Source organism: Fopius arisanus, unplaced genomic scaffold (assembly GCF_000806365.1).
Source record: "Fopius arisanus strain USDA-PBARC FA_bdor unplaced genomic scaffold, ASM80636v1 scaffold00003, whole genome shotgun sequence".
Taxonomy (NCBI): Eukaryota; Metazoa; Arthropoda; class Insecta; order Hymenoptera; family Braconidae; genus Fopius; species Fopius arisanus.
In genome coordinates, this window is record NW_011887742.1 from 548,153 (window position 1) to 566,602 (window position 18,450).

Here is an 18,450-nt window from a genome sequence, read left to right on the forward strand (position 1 = left end):
CCTGTTAACCACAACCACTCAGCAATTCCCCGGTAAATCCAGTTGGAAACAACGTTGAAAATTTGATAACAGAGAATTCCCTAACATTGGCTGTGGTCAGTAGACAAGAGCAGCTGCATCTAGGATTACCCCGTAAAATTAATGAAGTTTATAATTAAAATTTGAAACTCCATTTTTTGCGGATGTCTCTCCAGAAATATTTAGTTTCAAAATTTTGTTATCCCAGTGGGAAAGGTGATACAATCAATTTGGGGTTGAATTCCCGGGTTCGATGGCTCTGAGATTAATTTGAGCCGGAAAGTAATCAACCAGTGAGAGTGCAAGGGGCATATCGCAGAAAGGTGAGACACGGCAAAGAGCGAATTGGGTTAATCAAGACAGACTGGTGAAATAACGATAATAACGATAACGAGGGAATCGCGGGTTCACGGTAGGTATTACCTCAGTCAAGGAGAGGAAAGGAGACGAGAGACTAGAGGAAAGAGGAAAGTTGCTCGATCACGCACACCAACTTCCTCACTTTATCCCTCAACATTAAAACTCGAACATTAATGCAACTATGACGGTTTCATTCGCCGCTGAATTCCACTATTTTGTCTGATTTGGCTTTATCAAAGGATGATCGGTATAAATTCAGAGATTCAGGAATGCAATACACAAAGAATTTTTTACAAAATTTACCGTGATGTTTTGTCATTCAGAAGCAGGGGGTGACACATGCAAAAAACGGATTCCATAAATAAGTAAAATGTAATAAATAATAATCTAGAATAATATATTTAATATAGGTATGTATGTTTATGAATGTTTGTTAGTGTAACACGAAAGTGCTGAATTCATAAATTGAGCTCAGCAGAGAAAAGTTGATTTTGGAAAATTTTTTAATATGTATATGATTTTCAAAATAATTATAACATATATGTGAGAATATATTACATAGTGTTGAACTGAAATTGTAATTTTTTGCGTAATTTTCAATTGAATCTAGTGAATTTTTGTGCATGAAAAAGGGGATAATTTCTGCCGAGGAAATTTCAAATTTCAATATTCATATAGGAATTAATTTTTTTTCTGACTGCTCAGAGTACTTTTTATTTACTCTCTGTTTATTAGAATTAGGAGTGCAAAAGTTATTTACGAAAAATCCTTAACACCGTTTTACCATTTTCGCACTCTAAACCCACAAAATCCAGTCATTTCCGGTATGATCCCATAATTTCAGGACATGGAGAGAAATTTTCGAGAAAAATTTTCCCACAGCACCGGAAAAGGGGACAACACCCCATAAAAAAAACTCTCAGGCTGGTGGCCGAATTTTTCCAGCTTTTCCGTGGTTTCTCTCAGGAATACGCCGAAAATTATAGTCCTAATATTTCCCTGGGAAATAAATCGCCATGTGTGAATTTAATTGCAGCGAGAATGCATCAGCATCAAAACCACACGTGGTATACGTTCCTGACGAAAAAACGGAAAATTCCATAAATCCGTTATGAGTTATCGATTTATTCCCAGGTTCTCTTGATTTTTTGTCATTTTCACGGAATAATTGAATTGCAGAATAAAGCATTTCATTGTTTCTGAGATTATTTAAACAATTAACGATGAAATATTTAATTTATCAGTGCCCGATTATCAGAATGAAAACGCAATAAAGAAATTTCTTTCGGTACATGAATTTTCTCTCAATAAAAATAAATTAGCATTAAAACCAGAAGTACTGTACCTTCCTGGTTATACTCTGAAACTTTCATATCTAAATTCTGTCATTTCCTGGAGAAAACCATTTGCAGATGACTGTGTACGATAAAGTGCTAATGTTTTTCCTCCTGTCATCGACATAAGTACATTCGAAATAATTCGATGGATCCCAACTGAAAGCAAATCGAGAAGTCCTCAGGAGGCAACCCACACGAATTAACTTCAAGGATATCGAAATGCCTCCATTTGTCTCTTTCAACTTTGTTTTTTGAAAGTATCAAGGGCTAATGGAACATAATGGACTCCGAGTCGGAATCGGAGCCCGAAAATTTCTGCTGCAGACTTTTGTGTTACGAAATGGTCGAGCCTCCCTCCCCCTTCCCTTGGAACTTTTATCCCAACATGTCATGGTTATTACAGAACCAAATTACAACAATTCTGTTAGTTCAAAAGTTTATTTAATCTTAATAAAATTATCACGTGACACTAAGAATTTTTGTGTTAGAAACATTAATTTCCTCTATGGAATTATACCTCGACACACAATTCCGTTCCACTCATTTCTTTTTTATCGTATATTTCTGGATTGTTGGAATGGAATTTTTTTACTCGTGTGGTTGGCCGCCTCGCCAAACTCCATACGAGTAAAAAAATTCCATCCCAACAGTCCGGATATTATTTTTCCGTAGCGATTTTCAAGTTTCCGAGTTTGGGAAGGATGTAGTGCGAATTCCCATACGAGAGATCGTAGGATGCAGTACGGAAAAATATTTTTTTTAATGAGTTATTTATACCGAATCAGGCGCCTGTTAATTTCATAATAATATTTTTTGTTTACCCGCTTCATTTACGATTCATTTACTCATTCATTCATTGTAATAATATTCTAAGAATTTTTGAAATTCGATAAAAATGAAATGGGAAAAATTCTTGATTTGCGAAATTTCGAAAATTGCAATTTTTCCCAACGACAAAGTGACAGGAAATTTCTGCAGAATATTTCATTATCGAATCCATTAATCCTCTGACTTAATTCTGATGATTTCTGATGATTTCTGATGATTTCTGATTTCTGAATTTCCAAAATAAACGAAAAATTTAGTATAATTAAAATTTCTCGTGATTCGCGATTGGAATTTCAAGAAATTTCGCAGTCTATTAAATCACTCAATCTACTCCCAAGTAGAACTATTTTTTTACTACCAACATATAATAAAAACTCATGTCAAACTACTCAATAGTCATTAAAAAGGATAATCTAAATTCCATATAAATTCCTGATAAACTTCGAATTTTTCTGCTGGAAATTTCAAGGACAATTTCCTAACAGTGCGACAATAGAACCGAAAAGTGTGTCATGGTCGAGATAAAACCTCCCGAACATCTTTAAGCCACGAGAAATTATGATACCAACGAATTTGGTGGATGTTTGAAGCCACTGGACTGAAGACCGAGGTATTCTCAACTAATCCCCTTGGTTTCGAGGCAAAAGGGAATAGAAGCTTGGAGACTTAACGCAGCTTAGATAGAACTGCCAATGGGACAACGGGTTTTCGGATATTCCGGACTCATTCTGATAATTGTGTACATAACCCACCCACTCACCTTCTACTGGATTAAATTTCAATGACAAATTATTACTGTCCTCCGAAGGTCTCCAGCCAGGTAATTATGCAAGGGTTACAGTGTTATTGACAGGACGGTAACACGAAGAAAGGCAGACCAAGTGTTTTTACAACTCACTGTGGGCAGAAAAGATCCTCTCAATCGATTTATAATTGACTATTTTTAACCGGGAAATTGTGAATTATGGGACTAATGAGGGGGCTACGGAGACGTTATCGATGATTAATTGCGACGGTGTGGCTCGTTTATACTCTAGGCTTTCAGTGTCTACTAAGCAAGTTTATGTGTCAACAAACTTTTTTTTTTGTTAGCCACTTTTCCCAGTAGAAATTCCGCATTTTCGGTGATAAATTGATTTTTTAATTAAGACCAAAGTCTACTAAATTCTACTAAAAAACTCCATTTTAAGTATCGATTCATAGCTGCATCTTTTCCAATCTTTATTTTATTAAGAATTATTCATTTCTTTTTTTTTTGCAGTTTTCTTCTATTTTTTCATATAATATGAATAATGAAAATCAAAATTAGAATATATTTCAATTTCAATTTAATGTGAATTTTTATTATATGGAGAGGGGTAATTTTTTTTTTCAGAATTCTGAATTTTCGATTATAAAAATCTGGGAAAATTGTACGAGATATTACAAAAAAAATGATTAATTGTACAATTTGTTAAGTTATGCGATTTAAAAAGATTCAGATTCATCGAGTGTCAAGTACATCCAGTCTGCTGCAATATTTGATTTTATTGAAAGTACATTGGCATCAAATATGGTACGGCCAACAGAATAAACCGTTTCGGCAGTATAAATACAGTTGGCCATTAAAATCATTCTGCTACTCAAAAATGGGTGATGAAAATTCACCATCCCTCCATAAAATAAATCAACCCCCGTCACACTGAACGCATGCACACCCCATATCACTCAGTATTTGTCTTTCAGCTGTGGAAGATAAAAAATCCACGAATCTTTGAGTGCTATCCTCCCTCGGAGCAACATCAAAAAAGCAGATCGCAGTGGGAGCCATAAGTTAACTTCTCCCACTTTCTTTCATTTTTCCAAGTGAAAATCGCAATCTGTCATTCAGCCCCCCGTATCAATAAGGCGCGATGAAAGTTTCAGGCGTGTGGGCGCTTATAACTGAAGAATTATGAGAAAAATTGAGAATTTTCCGCCTTTCCACACAAATTCATCAAAATGAGAATAGTCGCACCATGAAATGACAAAACGCAAAAACGGTAGAGTAAAATTCCCTTATCTACTGTATATTTTTTCATGTCAATCCAGTTGATAATTGTCCAGAAAAAAGAATTATCAAAAAAATGAAAGGTTGAAAGAATTTTTAAGTTTTTCCATTAATAATTCAAGAATGATTTTAAAAATATTAATGTTAATGTACAATTGAAACAATGAATTCCTAGATAAATTCCTAGATAAATTCCTAGATAAAAATCATAGAAATCATGACTATAATGAGGATAAAAGTCCAATAATAAATTTAATTTTCCTAATCAGAAGTATTTTCTTCGTGCAATACACACTCCTTTCAGGAAATGACGTGACGAGAGATCTGCCGATCAATCGTTACGATTAAAAAACCTAACCGACGAAATCATCAATCCGGATGACGAGTTCAAGGTGAGCCCGACAAATAAGAAGGACAGTGATACATTCGGTGAAAGAAAATACACCGGAAGTCTGTGCCAACAAACACACCCTCCAATTCAGTGTCTCCCCCAACCCATTTTTTTCCGCTCTCTATTTTCCACCATCCGGTTTGATTTTTTTTCATTTCCATTCTCCAAAGAGCAAAGAAGAAAAATCCCATTTGGGAGTCGTAGGCTTCACTTGGATTTCCATCTTGATTTCCATTGATTGGATACAATGGAAGCTCGGAATAAAATTTCATGTATTTTCGTCAGGCTTGTTAATTCAAAAGCTCGAAAGCCTCGCGTCACAGGGTCATGTATCTATTCTCGTTTTGCACAATGAATAAAGTAATAAAGATGCAAATTTCGTTGGTTATTATTGTTAGAAATTTTGATGGATCTTGCTGAAGATGCGATTTAAATAAATATATGACGAGTTGGACTGGAGTTTGAATAGTTCTAGTTCGCATTAGTCATTCGGTTATTCCCTGTTTTATTTATCTCAAACTAAATTCTGAGTTTCGTAATGAAAAATAAATCTATAATTGCAAACGAATTGACTACATAATGTTAAATAATATGAATATAATTTATCGATTATTTGGAAAATATCAATAATAGATATCAGTGAAATAATCCACTGAAGCCTTGAAAACTACTGGGGCATAGTAGATTATCTTCTTGCTTATTCAGACACATTTTTAAACCTTGAAACTCTTCAAGACAAAGGAAACAATGGGACGTTCAATATTTCAATTGGTCTCTACTATAAATTAATTATTATCATGATCAATCATTTATCAAGAATTTACACTCAGAATAAATTCTTCTAGTGAATTATTTAACGTCCCCAATTAAATTTACTTGACTAATGTAATTATTTTTCTCCTTGTGCAATCTAATAAATATTATTCAATTAGCAATTGCAATTGACTGCAGTTAATATCGTTGAGGTCAATTTACACTTGAAGCATTTTTTTTTTTGACGACTGGAAAATTCCGTTCATCGCGAAAATTGAATGAACCTCAGGTTTTCCATGAAGAGTCATAATTGATAATAACAATTTTAATTTAAAATTCCGTCTTACCAATTGCATGTTAAATGCTACTGAAATTTTCGTCGATTCCAAAAAAATACTTCGTAGATTTTTTATTAAATATTATTTTTAAGGGCTTGGAAAATAACGGAAAATTGTGGAATTTTCGAATGTAGAGATATAATTTTTTAAAAAGAATACTTTAAGGATTTTTGACACCCTTCGAGCAAAGATTGACGTTTTTCAAAATGTTTCCGACAAATTATCGATGGGAATGCCGTAAAAAAATATAATGTTTTTTCATTTTGTTATTATTTAATGAGTCACGAAGTTTGAAGGTGGTGCGACCATTTTCCTGCGTTTTTCCCGAACTTTTAAAAAGATTCAGAGAATTGTAGACAAAAATGCATGGAAATTATCGCACCACCACGAAACTTCGTGAGCTATTAAATAATTAAATAATAACAAAACGCAAAAATGTTGAATGACTTTTTTCACGTCAGTCTCATCGGAAATTTACCAGGAAAATGATAAATCGTGAATTTTTGGGGGAAGGGTGTGGGGCATCTTTAAAGACGAATAATTGATAGAGTCAGTGAACCACGTCTGATTAAATCCCCGCCAGTACTACTGTCGCTGTGTACCGTAAAATCGATTCGGTGCACCGCAAGGTCGAGATTATGGATTCAATCGATCAGTCGCATAACGCTCTAGCAATCGCATGGCCCTCTAGGTCGCCAAATCGTATGTGCGAATATCGAGGAGTCCATGCTCAATGTTTACATCTGTTTGACACACAGGGGGTGAAACACTGTTGTACTAACTAATTCTCGTGAGAATGCATACATTTAGGAGGAATCCCTCCACAAAAGTTGGGAATTTAACTCATTCGACGAGTCGGGAACATTAAGCCAATTGCATTCAAAATTGCAATTTATTGCATGCTAATTAAATACACAACGAAAGAACGGATATTGAAAAATTGTTTTTGGAATTTCAAGTAAATATTGTAGAAATTGTTTAATTCATAAGAAAAATTTGAAAGAAAAAATGCAGAAATTAATTTTGGGAGATGATTTTTCCCAAATGTTTAAACAGCCGAAGCCCAAAAAATCTGGACATTCAAATCAATATCTAATAAATAAAGACTGAGATAGTTAATGAATTAAAAATTCCTGGATGTAATTTCCCAACTTTTCCTGGATTTTATTCATTCTCATGGAACTATAAACTAAAAGCTTTCTGTTTCCACTATTTGTCCGAACAAATTACGAACTGTCATAAGTTAAAAAAAGTCTAATGCGTTTAGTCAAACTTCACAGTTGAGATTTCCACTCGTAAAAACTCCAGAAAAAAATGAATACCCCTTTCTCATAAACAATCAGTAAACAATGAATTTTCCTCTTCGAAATAACTTCCAGAACTAGTAACAAATTACGTACCACTCAATAACATAATCATGAAAAAACAACGATTGCCACACGAATGGTTTCCCCTCGATAACAACACAAGAAATGAAAAATATTCTCGACCAAAAGGACATAAAAAGACGAAAGGGACTCGTTGAAAAAGTCGTCTGCACCGAAAATAAACTCAATAAACTTTAACTGAATTCAGGAAAGAGGGTGAAAACTCGAGAAATTTCCCACGAAAGTGACTGGAAACTGCGGCAACTCCGCTAAACCAATTGCATGAATAATCGACCATCAATACAAAAAATTCCTTACCTCGTCTCAGTTTCTTATTTTCCGTCCAATCACCCGCATGTCAATCTCCGATATCTCGATATTCGTTAATGTCCAACAACCTCCAAAAGTCCGCTTATTTGTTTTTCGGCCCTCATCGATGCATCTCACATCGCCACTCAATCGATCCTGTTTGTCCAGCACTAAATTTCCCCACCTGAATATCAACTCATTCACCAGCTCAAATTAATTTAGTCCCCGCGTCCCAGAGACGCAGATCACATCAGCGTGCAAAAAAAAAAAAATCGATAAATTATCTCATTAATCACAACCAATAGAACTCCTCGTGAGCGCTCTATATGTTAGTCATGTTCTGAGTCAGTTTGGGCAATTGAATTTTTTCAATGTTGACTTTTTCAATTTTCTTATTTATTATTTAGTTGTGGTTTAGCTCTCGGGTGTTGAATGTTTGAGTGATAAGCACTTGCGTGGAGTGAGAAAATACTTGAGGGGGTAAAAAAAAATTGATAATCCACAATGAAGTGGTGGAGTGAGCGCGAGCCGTCTCACTTGAATGCCGCGCGCCAACTGAGCCTCACTTGAACCAACTGGAGACTCCTTGCATTGGATGCTCCAACCGATTGTGTACGAGCCGTCGGGTCGACGCCACCAGTTATCGTTCAGGGGAGACCCGCTTTTCCTCGCTTCACCTCCGAGGAAATCCCTACATCTTCTCCATCTACTCAAAAAAATTGCCTTATCAACGGCCTTTGCGGGAGGGCGGCCTCAATTATTCTTCAGCTCAAAAGCCACATTCAATGCTTCATCAAATCACCATATATTAATATGTATATATATCATCATTTTTCTCCCAGAAAAAAAAATATATTTAGATATTTATAGTTCTATGCACTATCAGGTTGTGTTGTATAATAATGTATACAATAATAAATATAATGATTACAATAATTTTGGTAGCCCCAGAAGTTCATTACATATGTATGATGTATGTGATATATACCTTGAAGCTACTATTTTTCTCGGGGGTATATGTTATGGGGTAATGAACAAATTCTCTCCAGCTGGAGAGTTAATTATCTCGATAATAATTTGACAATCAATGAAGATTAACAAAAATTTTAAGTGATTTTTTTATATTTTATTCATGATATTGTTTAAAACAATTATGCAGTCGATCACTGGGGTTATATTATATTCTTTTCGGACCAGTAACTTTTTTTAAAAATATTGCTTTCTATAATATACCGAAGTTAATTTTTATTAATCAACTCTGTAATAAAGTGGTAAAGGCGGTAAATTGACGCATTAATTTGTTTTTGTTTTTAATCGCTGGGCTTTACATTGTGAATGAATCATTAGTAATTAAATATTGACATGGAATTTAAATGAAAAATCCATGGATTGGGTAATGAGAGTTTCAATCCCTGACTATTTCGTTCAAGTACTCTATTTTTTTCATAAATCTCAGGACTCAGAGAGATAGTAAATTTTCTTTCCATATTATCTGGGAAAACAAAATATTAACAAAAATTTCATTAAAAAACTCACCGAAGAGATGATTCACCTATCTTACTTTTTTATTAATAATGTTATTTCTCCGAACGCGACACATAAAATATTTTCCATCAATGGTTCTCCCTATGATTTCAAAGAATACAATAGAATAATTCCCCCTCAAATCCTCACGACCCTCAGAGATAAAGCATAAAATACCCCAAAATCCTATAAAAAAACGTCTTTTTACCCCAACCTTCCCCCAAAAAATCATCAGAATAACATAAAATAAGTCTCAAAACGCATTCGACGAAAACACGAATAAAACTGCCGCATATAATTCCTATATCTTGACATATCCCAATTATCCATTAATCTCTCTCACCGAAAAACCCCCAAATAATTGCCAACAGTTTGAACAACCGCGCATGTTACTTGTGTGTACCACTCATGCGCCAAGACCTGCGCATTGTCACCGCTATTTCCACGAAAAGGGGGCAGCAAGTGGCAGCGAGCGAAGAGAGAAAAATTTTTTTTTTAAAGAAGAGAAAAAACAGGAAACAAGTAAAAAAGATAATAGTATCCCGGGGAAGCATCGATGGACTCGAAGCGAAATGTGACGCCGTTTGATTCAATTGAGCACATTCTTTCAATTGGCCGTCAACTAATTGCACCGTAAATACGTCAATTATAAAGCCAGTGGTTTGAACGTGGAAATAGTCGGGCATTGGGGGGATAGAACAGGGGATTGGAACAGCGGTGGAGAGGAGTCTGGAGGCCAGCATCCCAGTTGGGGCGGTGTCAGGTTAGGTTCATCAGAAAATAAGGTAATTGTCTATCTGTATTTTTCAATCTAATTGATAATTTCCCACGGTTTCATCACGATGTGAAAGGGTTTATTGCATTTTGTCACATTTTATGGGGCAATAAAATCGTGACAAATCCTTGGAAATGTTTCGTAACCAGAAAATCGGAAATTTTAGTCATTTTAGTCTGAGAGGTATCTCGACACTCAGGATAGAGCACGCAGTTTCTACATAGACTTTGATGGATTATGTGGCGACGGTGAGGCGCCATTGAAAGTTATTTTCCCTCGTTTAGTGTACGATATTGGACAGATGCCCTTGAAAGCTATAATTTTGATGCTGTGGGAGACAATATATGCGTAGGGATGGGCGCCACGGCCAGGGGGTGGCAATCTTCGAGATGCACACGTGCATCGTTTTATCGCTCGATTGAAAATCTTCAGGGAATTTGTTTTTAGTCGTCGTTTTTACTGGAAAACTTTGAAAAACATTTTTTTATTGGCTCATTACTTTTCGACCACTGGTGGAGGCTTTTCCAATTGCGTTCTTAATCATTTTTTGAATTTTCAGATTGATTGACGGTTATAGGAGCGTTTAATTATATAATGTCGAATTCAATTCTTATTCAAAGTGTTCTACATTTTTATTTATCTTGATAATTAAATTCAATTCAATTTGAATAGGAATTCATTTTTCAAGGAAAGCTTGAATTTTTAAGGGATTTAATATTTAGGGGAAATTATTACTGGCGTTTTCAAACCTGAGTTTTTGATATGGCAATGCAAAACCATCGTGAAAATGTGGAAAATTCACGTAGTCAATTCTTTGAATTTCCATTCTATTAAAAAATCAATTATGTTCTAACATGAAATTCCCATTTTGTTGAATTTTCACGTCAAATGAAGCTTTTAATAATCGTTTTTAGTTGCAATTTCATTCAAACTCATATAACTTTGTGACTGCAGTCGCAAGAAATATTTAACAGTCCAGTGCAGCCAGATAATGTACACGTGCGTTATTTCTTCTCGCTTCTATCGAATTTCTATTGCGGTAATGAAATTTTTTCCGCCAATTTCTCTCTTTGCACTTTTCTCGATTGTACCTCTACATATCATGGCGAAATTTATCAGAACATAATAAAAACAAAAAGAACAATTGCATTAACTCCACCAGAAATTAAAGAACGAAGTGGTACACTAGGATAAGTGCATTTTTTTCATGCTCAATTTTTGGTCAATATTTTTTATATAAATTCTTTCGGGATCAGTCACTTGATCTTGACGCGGAATTTTTTTTTTTTTTTGATCGAGTGGTTTCGAGTGGAAACGGAGAAATGTGGGGATTAATTGGGAGGAACGCAAACAGGGGCTACTCCTATATATCTCATCGGCATACCTCAAATGCCGGCTGCGAATCAATATGTAATGCTTGGAGGCCGGAAGAGTGCGGGTAAATTATCCATTCTCTGGAAAGAATGCGCGTTTTTTTTATCTCCCGTTTTATTATTAGATTGGCACACTCCGAGGCTGAATTATGCGTTATATTTTTGAAAGAACTTTTTTTTTATTGCCAGCGATTTCCAAGTATTTTTTTACCACTTTATTCTGGCGCTGATGAGAATTTCATGCTCAATAATATATACGGAGATATTTTTTTGGGATTTTGAGATTAAAGTTCAGGGGTACGTAGAGGAAATTATTTTAGACTTTTTGATTCACAATTCTTTTCCTGGACCACTATATTTAGCAGAGTGACATCGGTCTGACTTTTTTCTCGTATTTATGTCATTAAATTAATCCTATTATCGTTTATTTTTTTTTATCGCGTTGTAAGCTCGGTGGGTAGAGAGAATAGATTATTTTTATCGTACAAATTTATTCCAGAGAATTAAATGAAAGAGATTTTTATTTTAGCCCATTCAAATATTTATCTGAATTTTTTTTGTAGAACCAAATTCAATTTTTATAATATTCTATTCATAGTGTATTACTTGGATTGGAAATTGAGGGTTTCCAGATGATTCGATTGCTTTTCTCGTTTAAATAAAAAATGAAATTTATAGCGAAATTCTATTTTTCTAGAACCTCTTGAAACCGTTAATCATTTATTAATTAAGTCATCCGTATGGTCACATTATTTTCCGAATAAAATCGTTTTTGTTATTGAAAGCTCGGCATTCCGAATCTTTCGCAGCAAGTTTGAATTCCTTAATACTGCGCTCACAACAAATTCCTGACGAATTCAATAGAATATCACATTCATCCTCCACTTATTCACCGATTTATAATGCATAAAAATTTACATGAGAATGCTCAATATGTTTATGTATCTCTCCGCAAAACATGGACTATGCAAATTCGATCGTCAGAGTGGGTAATAAGCGTGCAAAACATCTCCCGAACTGAAATTTACCGCACATCGGATCCCACACGTACAAATATTAAAATCGAGTTGTCTCTTGTCTGATGGAAGCGAAATGGATTTTATCCCATAAAATGTATTAATAGTATCCATCGTGAACATTATTGCCTGAAGGTTTCAAGAACTGACAACTGGTGACCGCAATGATGGATGATGACGACCAGGAAGAGTTGCGCTGTGCCGTCAGTGACGTGGAAATCGAGGAGTATACGGATACGGAAGAATCACCATACGGTGCTTATCAATCCATGGATAAGCTGTTTGACACTGACCAACCGTGTTGGCAAAAATTCGGTTTTCTGACGACACTTACTGTTCTCGTTGCATCAATTACATCATCTATTGTCACATTTCCATTGTATCTCGAGAGTGTCAGCTCCGCTGCTAATGCGTATTCTGGTAATTTCAGGAAATTCCGTTTTATCATTTTTTGATTTTATTATTTTCACTTTTACCCGTTTTTCCGTTGACTTTCACTCCTTTTTTCAATATTTTCTCTTGATTCACCACCACAAAACATCCCACAGGTCTCCTGTTCATCGCATTCTTCTCGACCTGTATCCTCGGTGTGATCTGTTTTATGGTAGAGAGAATCTCTCCACCACCTGCCCTCATTCCTAACAGCTTGAGGATAAAAATTCCACGATGTAGCCTGGCAAAAATAAGTGGGATATACGCGTTATCTGGTATCTTAGCTACTCTCTCACTGGATCAAAATCGAGTGCTCTGCCACCTCCAGGATCCTATCAAAGGGATTACCCTCGTTTTTTCACTGGTTTACTATTTCTTCTTCTGTCGTAAAAGTGAGTATTACAATAATTATTGAAGCTCACTAAATGGTAATGGTGGCAATTGCTTGACTTTTAGTGATGAGTCTCCAGCGAATTTTCTCCAGTACAACAATCATCGTGGGACTGTTTATAAGTGTTGACTATGGCCTCTGCGATGAATTTCGGTGCAGGGGAAGGGAAGTCTCTGGTCATACCGTCAAAATGAGGGGCCCCTGGGGAGCAAGGGCCATTTGGACCCTAGTCTATGTTGCAGCACTTGCACTTTTCGCCATGTTCTTCACGTTGCTAGAGCTGCATTTTACGACTGGAGTGAGTAGACATGTTTTTTTTTCTGATGGCGATTACGTGTGAAATGGAACTCTCTGGAAGTAAATACAATTCTCTGGTTGACAAATAATCTATTGTAGTACTGTAGTCACGTGACAAATGGTGGTAAGTTAATTTAGCTCTTCGATGAGTCTTCGATGAAATGGGGATATTGCCAAAAATAAGAGAAATAGCGAAATTGGTGGAATAATCTCTTTAGTAGGTATTGGTCAGCTCTGCAATAAATTAATAAATATTTTTCTGAATTTAAAAACCATCGGAATGTCAATCGAATATTCAATTTTCATGGAATATAAAATGAAAGGTGTCCTTGAAATATTAATGAGCGCTCATTATGAAAATTCTGAATTTATAAATTTGAATTTCTTTTTCAAGAATAATTGAATGAATGAATGGATAAGTAATCATTTGATTATTTTGCATAAATCTTGTTGCAAAGATTAATTTCAGAATAATTACGAATTAAATTTCAATTTCTCAATGATCTCATCGGTGTAGTGTTTGAAAAAAATTTCCCGAGGTGGAAAAAAAATGATGATATTACGAAATAATCAATGAACCAAACCAAAATGAACTTTTTCTTTTTCCATAGCAACAAAATATCTGCAGACTCTCCACAACTCAGCAGAATTCCTTCCTCTACACAGTGTCAAGATTGGTATCATCACGCGATATCAGACGAAGAGGATCCGAGGAAGAGGGTGGCCGATTACTCCACGTAACCGATCCAGACCCAACGATAAAGCAAAAACATTTTCCCAAGCCCCCAGTGCTCAACAGTCTACTCCAGATACATGCCCTAGCCCTGCTAGTCATCATAGGATTCAGCTGGATCGATACACTCCCCGGAATTGGCAGGGTAAATTTCGTTCTTAAATATTTCACACTGTATCAATTGAGCAATCCACCTCCACTAGGTGTGACATACTGCATTTTCTTTATTATTCAACAGGGATTACCTCCGAAGGATTTATTAGAGACGATCCAGCATGGGTTTAAGTGTCACTTCTGGGGTGGCTCCACTTGCTCAAATGTTGCCGGGCATGGATGGATATTTCTCCTTTCTTACATTATTTTTATTATCTCAGCTGTCAATTTTCTATCCATGTGCGAGAGTGCTGTCTTCACTGTTGCTGCCACCACTATTTCATTACCACTCTCTGGAATTTGGTGGAGTATTTATAGGATGGATGTGGGAATTAATACAGGTGAATATGAGGGGGATATTATTACTGGGAAAATATTCCACGAAATGAGAAAACAGAAGTCAAATAATTTTAGGGGAGTGTCTAAGGCGATGAAAAAACTTTCTTTAGTTGTTTTTTTATGAATCAACTGTATTTGCAGAAAAAGCTCTTACACAAATTATTTTTCTTTGTATTTAAGATATTTACCAAGACTGCTTTGTCATTTTTTTCATCTTTACCACAAACTGTTACAAACTTTATAAGAAAATATAAAGATGCTTCAGCGAGATTTTAATTGAGTTCCTAATAATCGCAATAGTTGGGGAATTTTCGCTGTTTAAAAATTCACAGCGATTTTTCTTCACTCTATTCTATAATCTTGTTAATTTCACTCTAAAAAAATTTCATCCACTATTAACTGAGTCTGTAAGTAGTAAGACCATTCCGGTCAGACATGCCACTTACATTTATCTTGTCACTAACGTTTTTTCGTGATAAGGGTATTTCAGGAAGAACCGTCAAGAGACACTTTTCCAAGCTCGGGCACCAGCCACTTCTGACAATGTCTTTCCAGATTTCACCAAAAATCACGAGTTAACGAGATTATTCTATTATTACTCAGTTGAGATATCAGTGCTTGGAAAATTTTATCACTGACTAAATTGGAATTTCCTGAATTTATAAATGGAAAATTAAATGATTTCATTTTGAGAGGTCGATTGATCCATTTATAATTACAATTCCCATTTAATTACGAGACGAAATTGGATAATACTATTCATAGACTTGAGGGATATCATGGAATCTATTTTCCATCATTTCAATTGTAATTAAAAATATTGAAAGCAATTTCTAAAAATTGTTTCATAAAAAATGATCAAATTCTAAATGCAGAGATTTTCGAAAATCAATTAAAAATCTTCCTTAACATCATTAGCATCGAATTAATAAAAGACCAGTGATAACCAGAATTGAATAACCCAATAGAAACTGCATCGCTATATGCAAAAGCAAATGACACATCTATTAAATTATTGAAATGATTGAATAATCAATAATATTGCAGACAAATTAACCATTACGTAGGTAATTACTAATTATGAACAAGCTGCCTTCTGAATCTAAAATGAGCCAATTGAGATCAATAAAAAATAGATCATTGGCTACAAATAAAAAAAAAATAATGAGTAATGATCAGCACGGATCACTGAACAAGTGGGCTATTGCCTTAATACCTACTGTACTATTGTTTTTTGTTAAGAGCAATGTTTTTCCAAATGAATTACAATAAGTTTTAATTTTTTAGTGCTCACCGTCAATTTTTTACTCTCATTTTATAATTTTTCAATTTCCGAGGCCAGAATTAATCGCCTTGACACGAAATATTGGAAATTTTTTATTTGGGGCATCGAATTCGTTTTTTTTTTTGGGGAGGAAAAAAATGATTGTGACTAATTTTTGATGAATTACTCTGTAGCCTCAATATCCTGGTCACCTGGTGTAACTGGGGAGCTCATCTGTGCTCTCTTGGGTCTTCCAGTGGTCCTCTTGGGTTTGGGACTGCTGATTAGGTCCCACTTCAGGGACACTCAGCCCATATACCAATCAATACCACCCCCCGATTTGCATCGGGACATATGCCAGAGATGAATCGCCACTTAAAATTGTTAATCCATCCTAGCTAGTCCAGTGCTTGTGCATCATCATAATTTGCATAGAAGAATGTCCGAACCCATGATGATGATGCAGTCAAGGCACATCGCTGCGTTACAGATGCCGTTCCACGTCGATAAATAAAAAAGCCAAGATGTTTAATAATTACTATGTCATGCCAAGAGGAAATTCACCGAGCCAAATTATCGTCAATTCGTATATTGTTGCGGTTGTTAGCTAGTCTTTCTACTGAGTATCCTTTATACATTTGCGTTTTTAATATTTTCGTGAAACAATAGGAGGGGAGTGACATAATTGTTTGGGTGAGATATTTTTGGTAATTTTCTAGGGAAACGATTGACGAGATCAAAGAAGTTTAACAGCTTTTTAAGAAATACTCCGCAACATTTATAGATAAATTTCAAAACTTTTTTTCCCACTCAATTTATGGTTTTAATCTTTAGTAATAATTTTGTTATTAATACTGCGAAGGTACAAGGTGCGCTAGAACACTATGAGATTCTTGAGGAAAAAATGTTTGCATTTTAGAGGTGATGCATAAAGGGATTAATTTACTTTAACTTTTCCGGTGGATAGAAACAGAATGAATTTAACTTTTCATTTTTTTCATAACGCATTATCATAAATTTTCGATTTTCTCAGATTTTCATATCGAAATTTAATACGGAAGGGTCTGAGATCTGTAACCAGATCTGTAACATGTTGTCAATTCCGTTGATTTCGAAAAAACTCAGATTACCAAAATAATATTATAGATATAATATGTCCAAATATAATATCTCATCTCCATCAATTTCACCACTTCCCCAAACAATTTAATTTTATCAACAGCTCAAATTGTTTAATGCAAATAGAGAAATAAGAAATTAAGAAATAACTCAATGTATAGTAGTTTTATAGATAATCCAAAAAGGGATGGAATTTTTTATTTACCAATTTGTCAATGTTTCTATTTACTCGGATGATAGATAAGCAATCGCCCTGGTAGTTTGCTTTCGTAAAAAGCGGAGGCTGAATAATTTTCAGTATTACTAGGTATAAGAAATTAGAAACCCAAATAATAAGTGCTCATGAAAAGTCCAATGTCACCCAATGAAAAAGTGTTGAAGACAAATAGTAAAGACGTTAGGAATTATTTTTTATCATTTTCGAGTGTTCCTTTAGGGATACATTTTATGGATGTGCCTGCTGGCAGTTTTATCTCGTCTATTTTATCATTTCTCCTCCAGACGTTCATTTTATGGATATAGATGTGCCATTTTAACGTTTTAATAATCAGTGGTCATGGAAAAATGGATAAACAATTGTTATCCAACACGTAATCGTAAATATAAGCCAGAAAAATGCAAATGTTCCACTAATTCGTTGAAAGTCAGTCATTATCAGTAACGAGCCAAAAACGTCCATGTTTTTATAATAAGAAAAAGCCATTAACAATAAATGATATCCTCATAGACAGATGTGTAGACGCAAAGGAGCGACTGAAGCCAATTAACTTACACTGCAAAAATAAATCACAAGCTAAAGTAAACGGAATCATGACAACGATTTGTTAGACAACTGTTGGTCGTTAATGATGAGAAAATTTTTATACTCGGTGTTACTATGGAACTTGTAACAAGGAATTTCAATAGATTTTTTTTTTCGCTGTGTCTCCTCTTTGCGATTCACCGATAGTTGTAGAACCGATGGAAATTATACATATGAATAAACTTTTAGACGTGATCTTGTAATTGTTAAACTGTTGTGGAAAATATGAAAATCAAAAAAAAAATGATTGGAAAAAATATATTAATCTGATATATATTTTGAAAAGTTATTCATCGTTTTGTTTATTCATCCAATTGCAGCCTGTAATTTTATAGTTTGAATAGTGCAATCATTAAAAAAAAAATACAAATATCTTTCCAGAGAAACAGATTTAGGAGAAAATCTTCGTGTATTTTCTCTTCGACTGTTTATGTTGGGAGACATTTGAAAACTGTGGAATCAGTGAAAGTGTCTCTTCTTCCATTACTTGATTACAGAACTA

At 34.8% G+C, this 18,450-nt stretch overlaps 2 protein-coding genes across 4 annotated transcripts in view; one reads left to right on the plus strand and one right to left on the minus strand.

Annotated features, from left to right (window-relative positions):
• LOC105268525 (adenylate cyclase type 6) overlaps positions 1-8,263 on the minus strand; it is a 62,427-nt gene extending 54,164 nt beyond the window's left edge. For both annotated transcript variants that reach the window (XM_011308167.1, XM_011308157.1), the window contains exon 1: positions 7,740-8,263. The gene's annotated coding sequence lies outside the window, so the exon portion shown is untranslated. The remainder of the gene's footprint in view (positions 1-7,739) is intronic.
• LOC105268514 (uncharacterized) overlaps positions 1-18,228 on the plus strand; it is an 85,259-nt gene extending 67,031 nt beyond the window's left edge. The window contains exons 1-7 of one of the 2 annotated variants that reach the window (XM_011308135.1): positions 9,734-10,039; positions 12,554-12,838; positions 12,967-13,242; positions 13,307-13,539; positions 14,150-14,416; positions 14,510-14,765; positions 16,222-18,227. In XM_011308135.1, the coding sequence (XP_011306437.1) occupies positions 12,583-12,838; positions 12,967-13,242; positions 13,307-13,539; positions 14,150-14,416; positions 14,510-14,765; positions 16,222-16,394 (1,461 nt within the window). In that variant the 5' untranslated portion in view covers positions 9,734-10,039; positions 12,554-12,582 and the 3' untranslated portion in view covers positions 16,395-18,227. Of the gene's footprint in view, positions 1-9,733; positions 10,040-12,553; positions 12,839-12,966; positions 13,243-13,306; positions 13,540-14,149; positions 14,417-14,509; positions 14,766-16,221 lie in introns of those variants that run through there. The other variant, XM_011308145.1, reaches the window with a different exon arrangement.
• Positions 18,229-18,450: the final 222 nt, after the last annotated feature.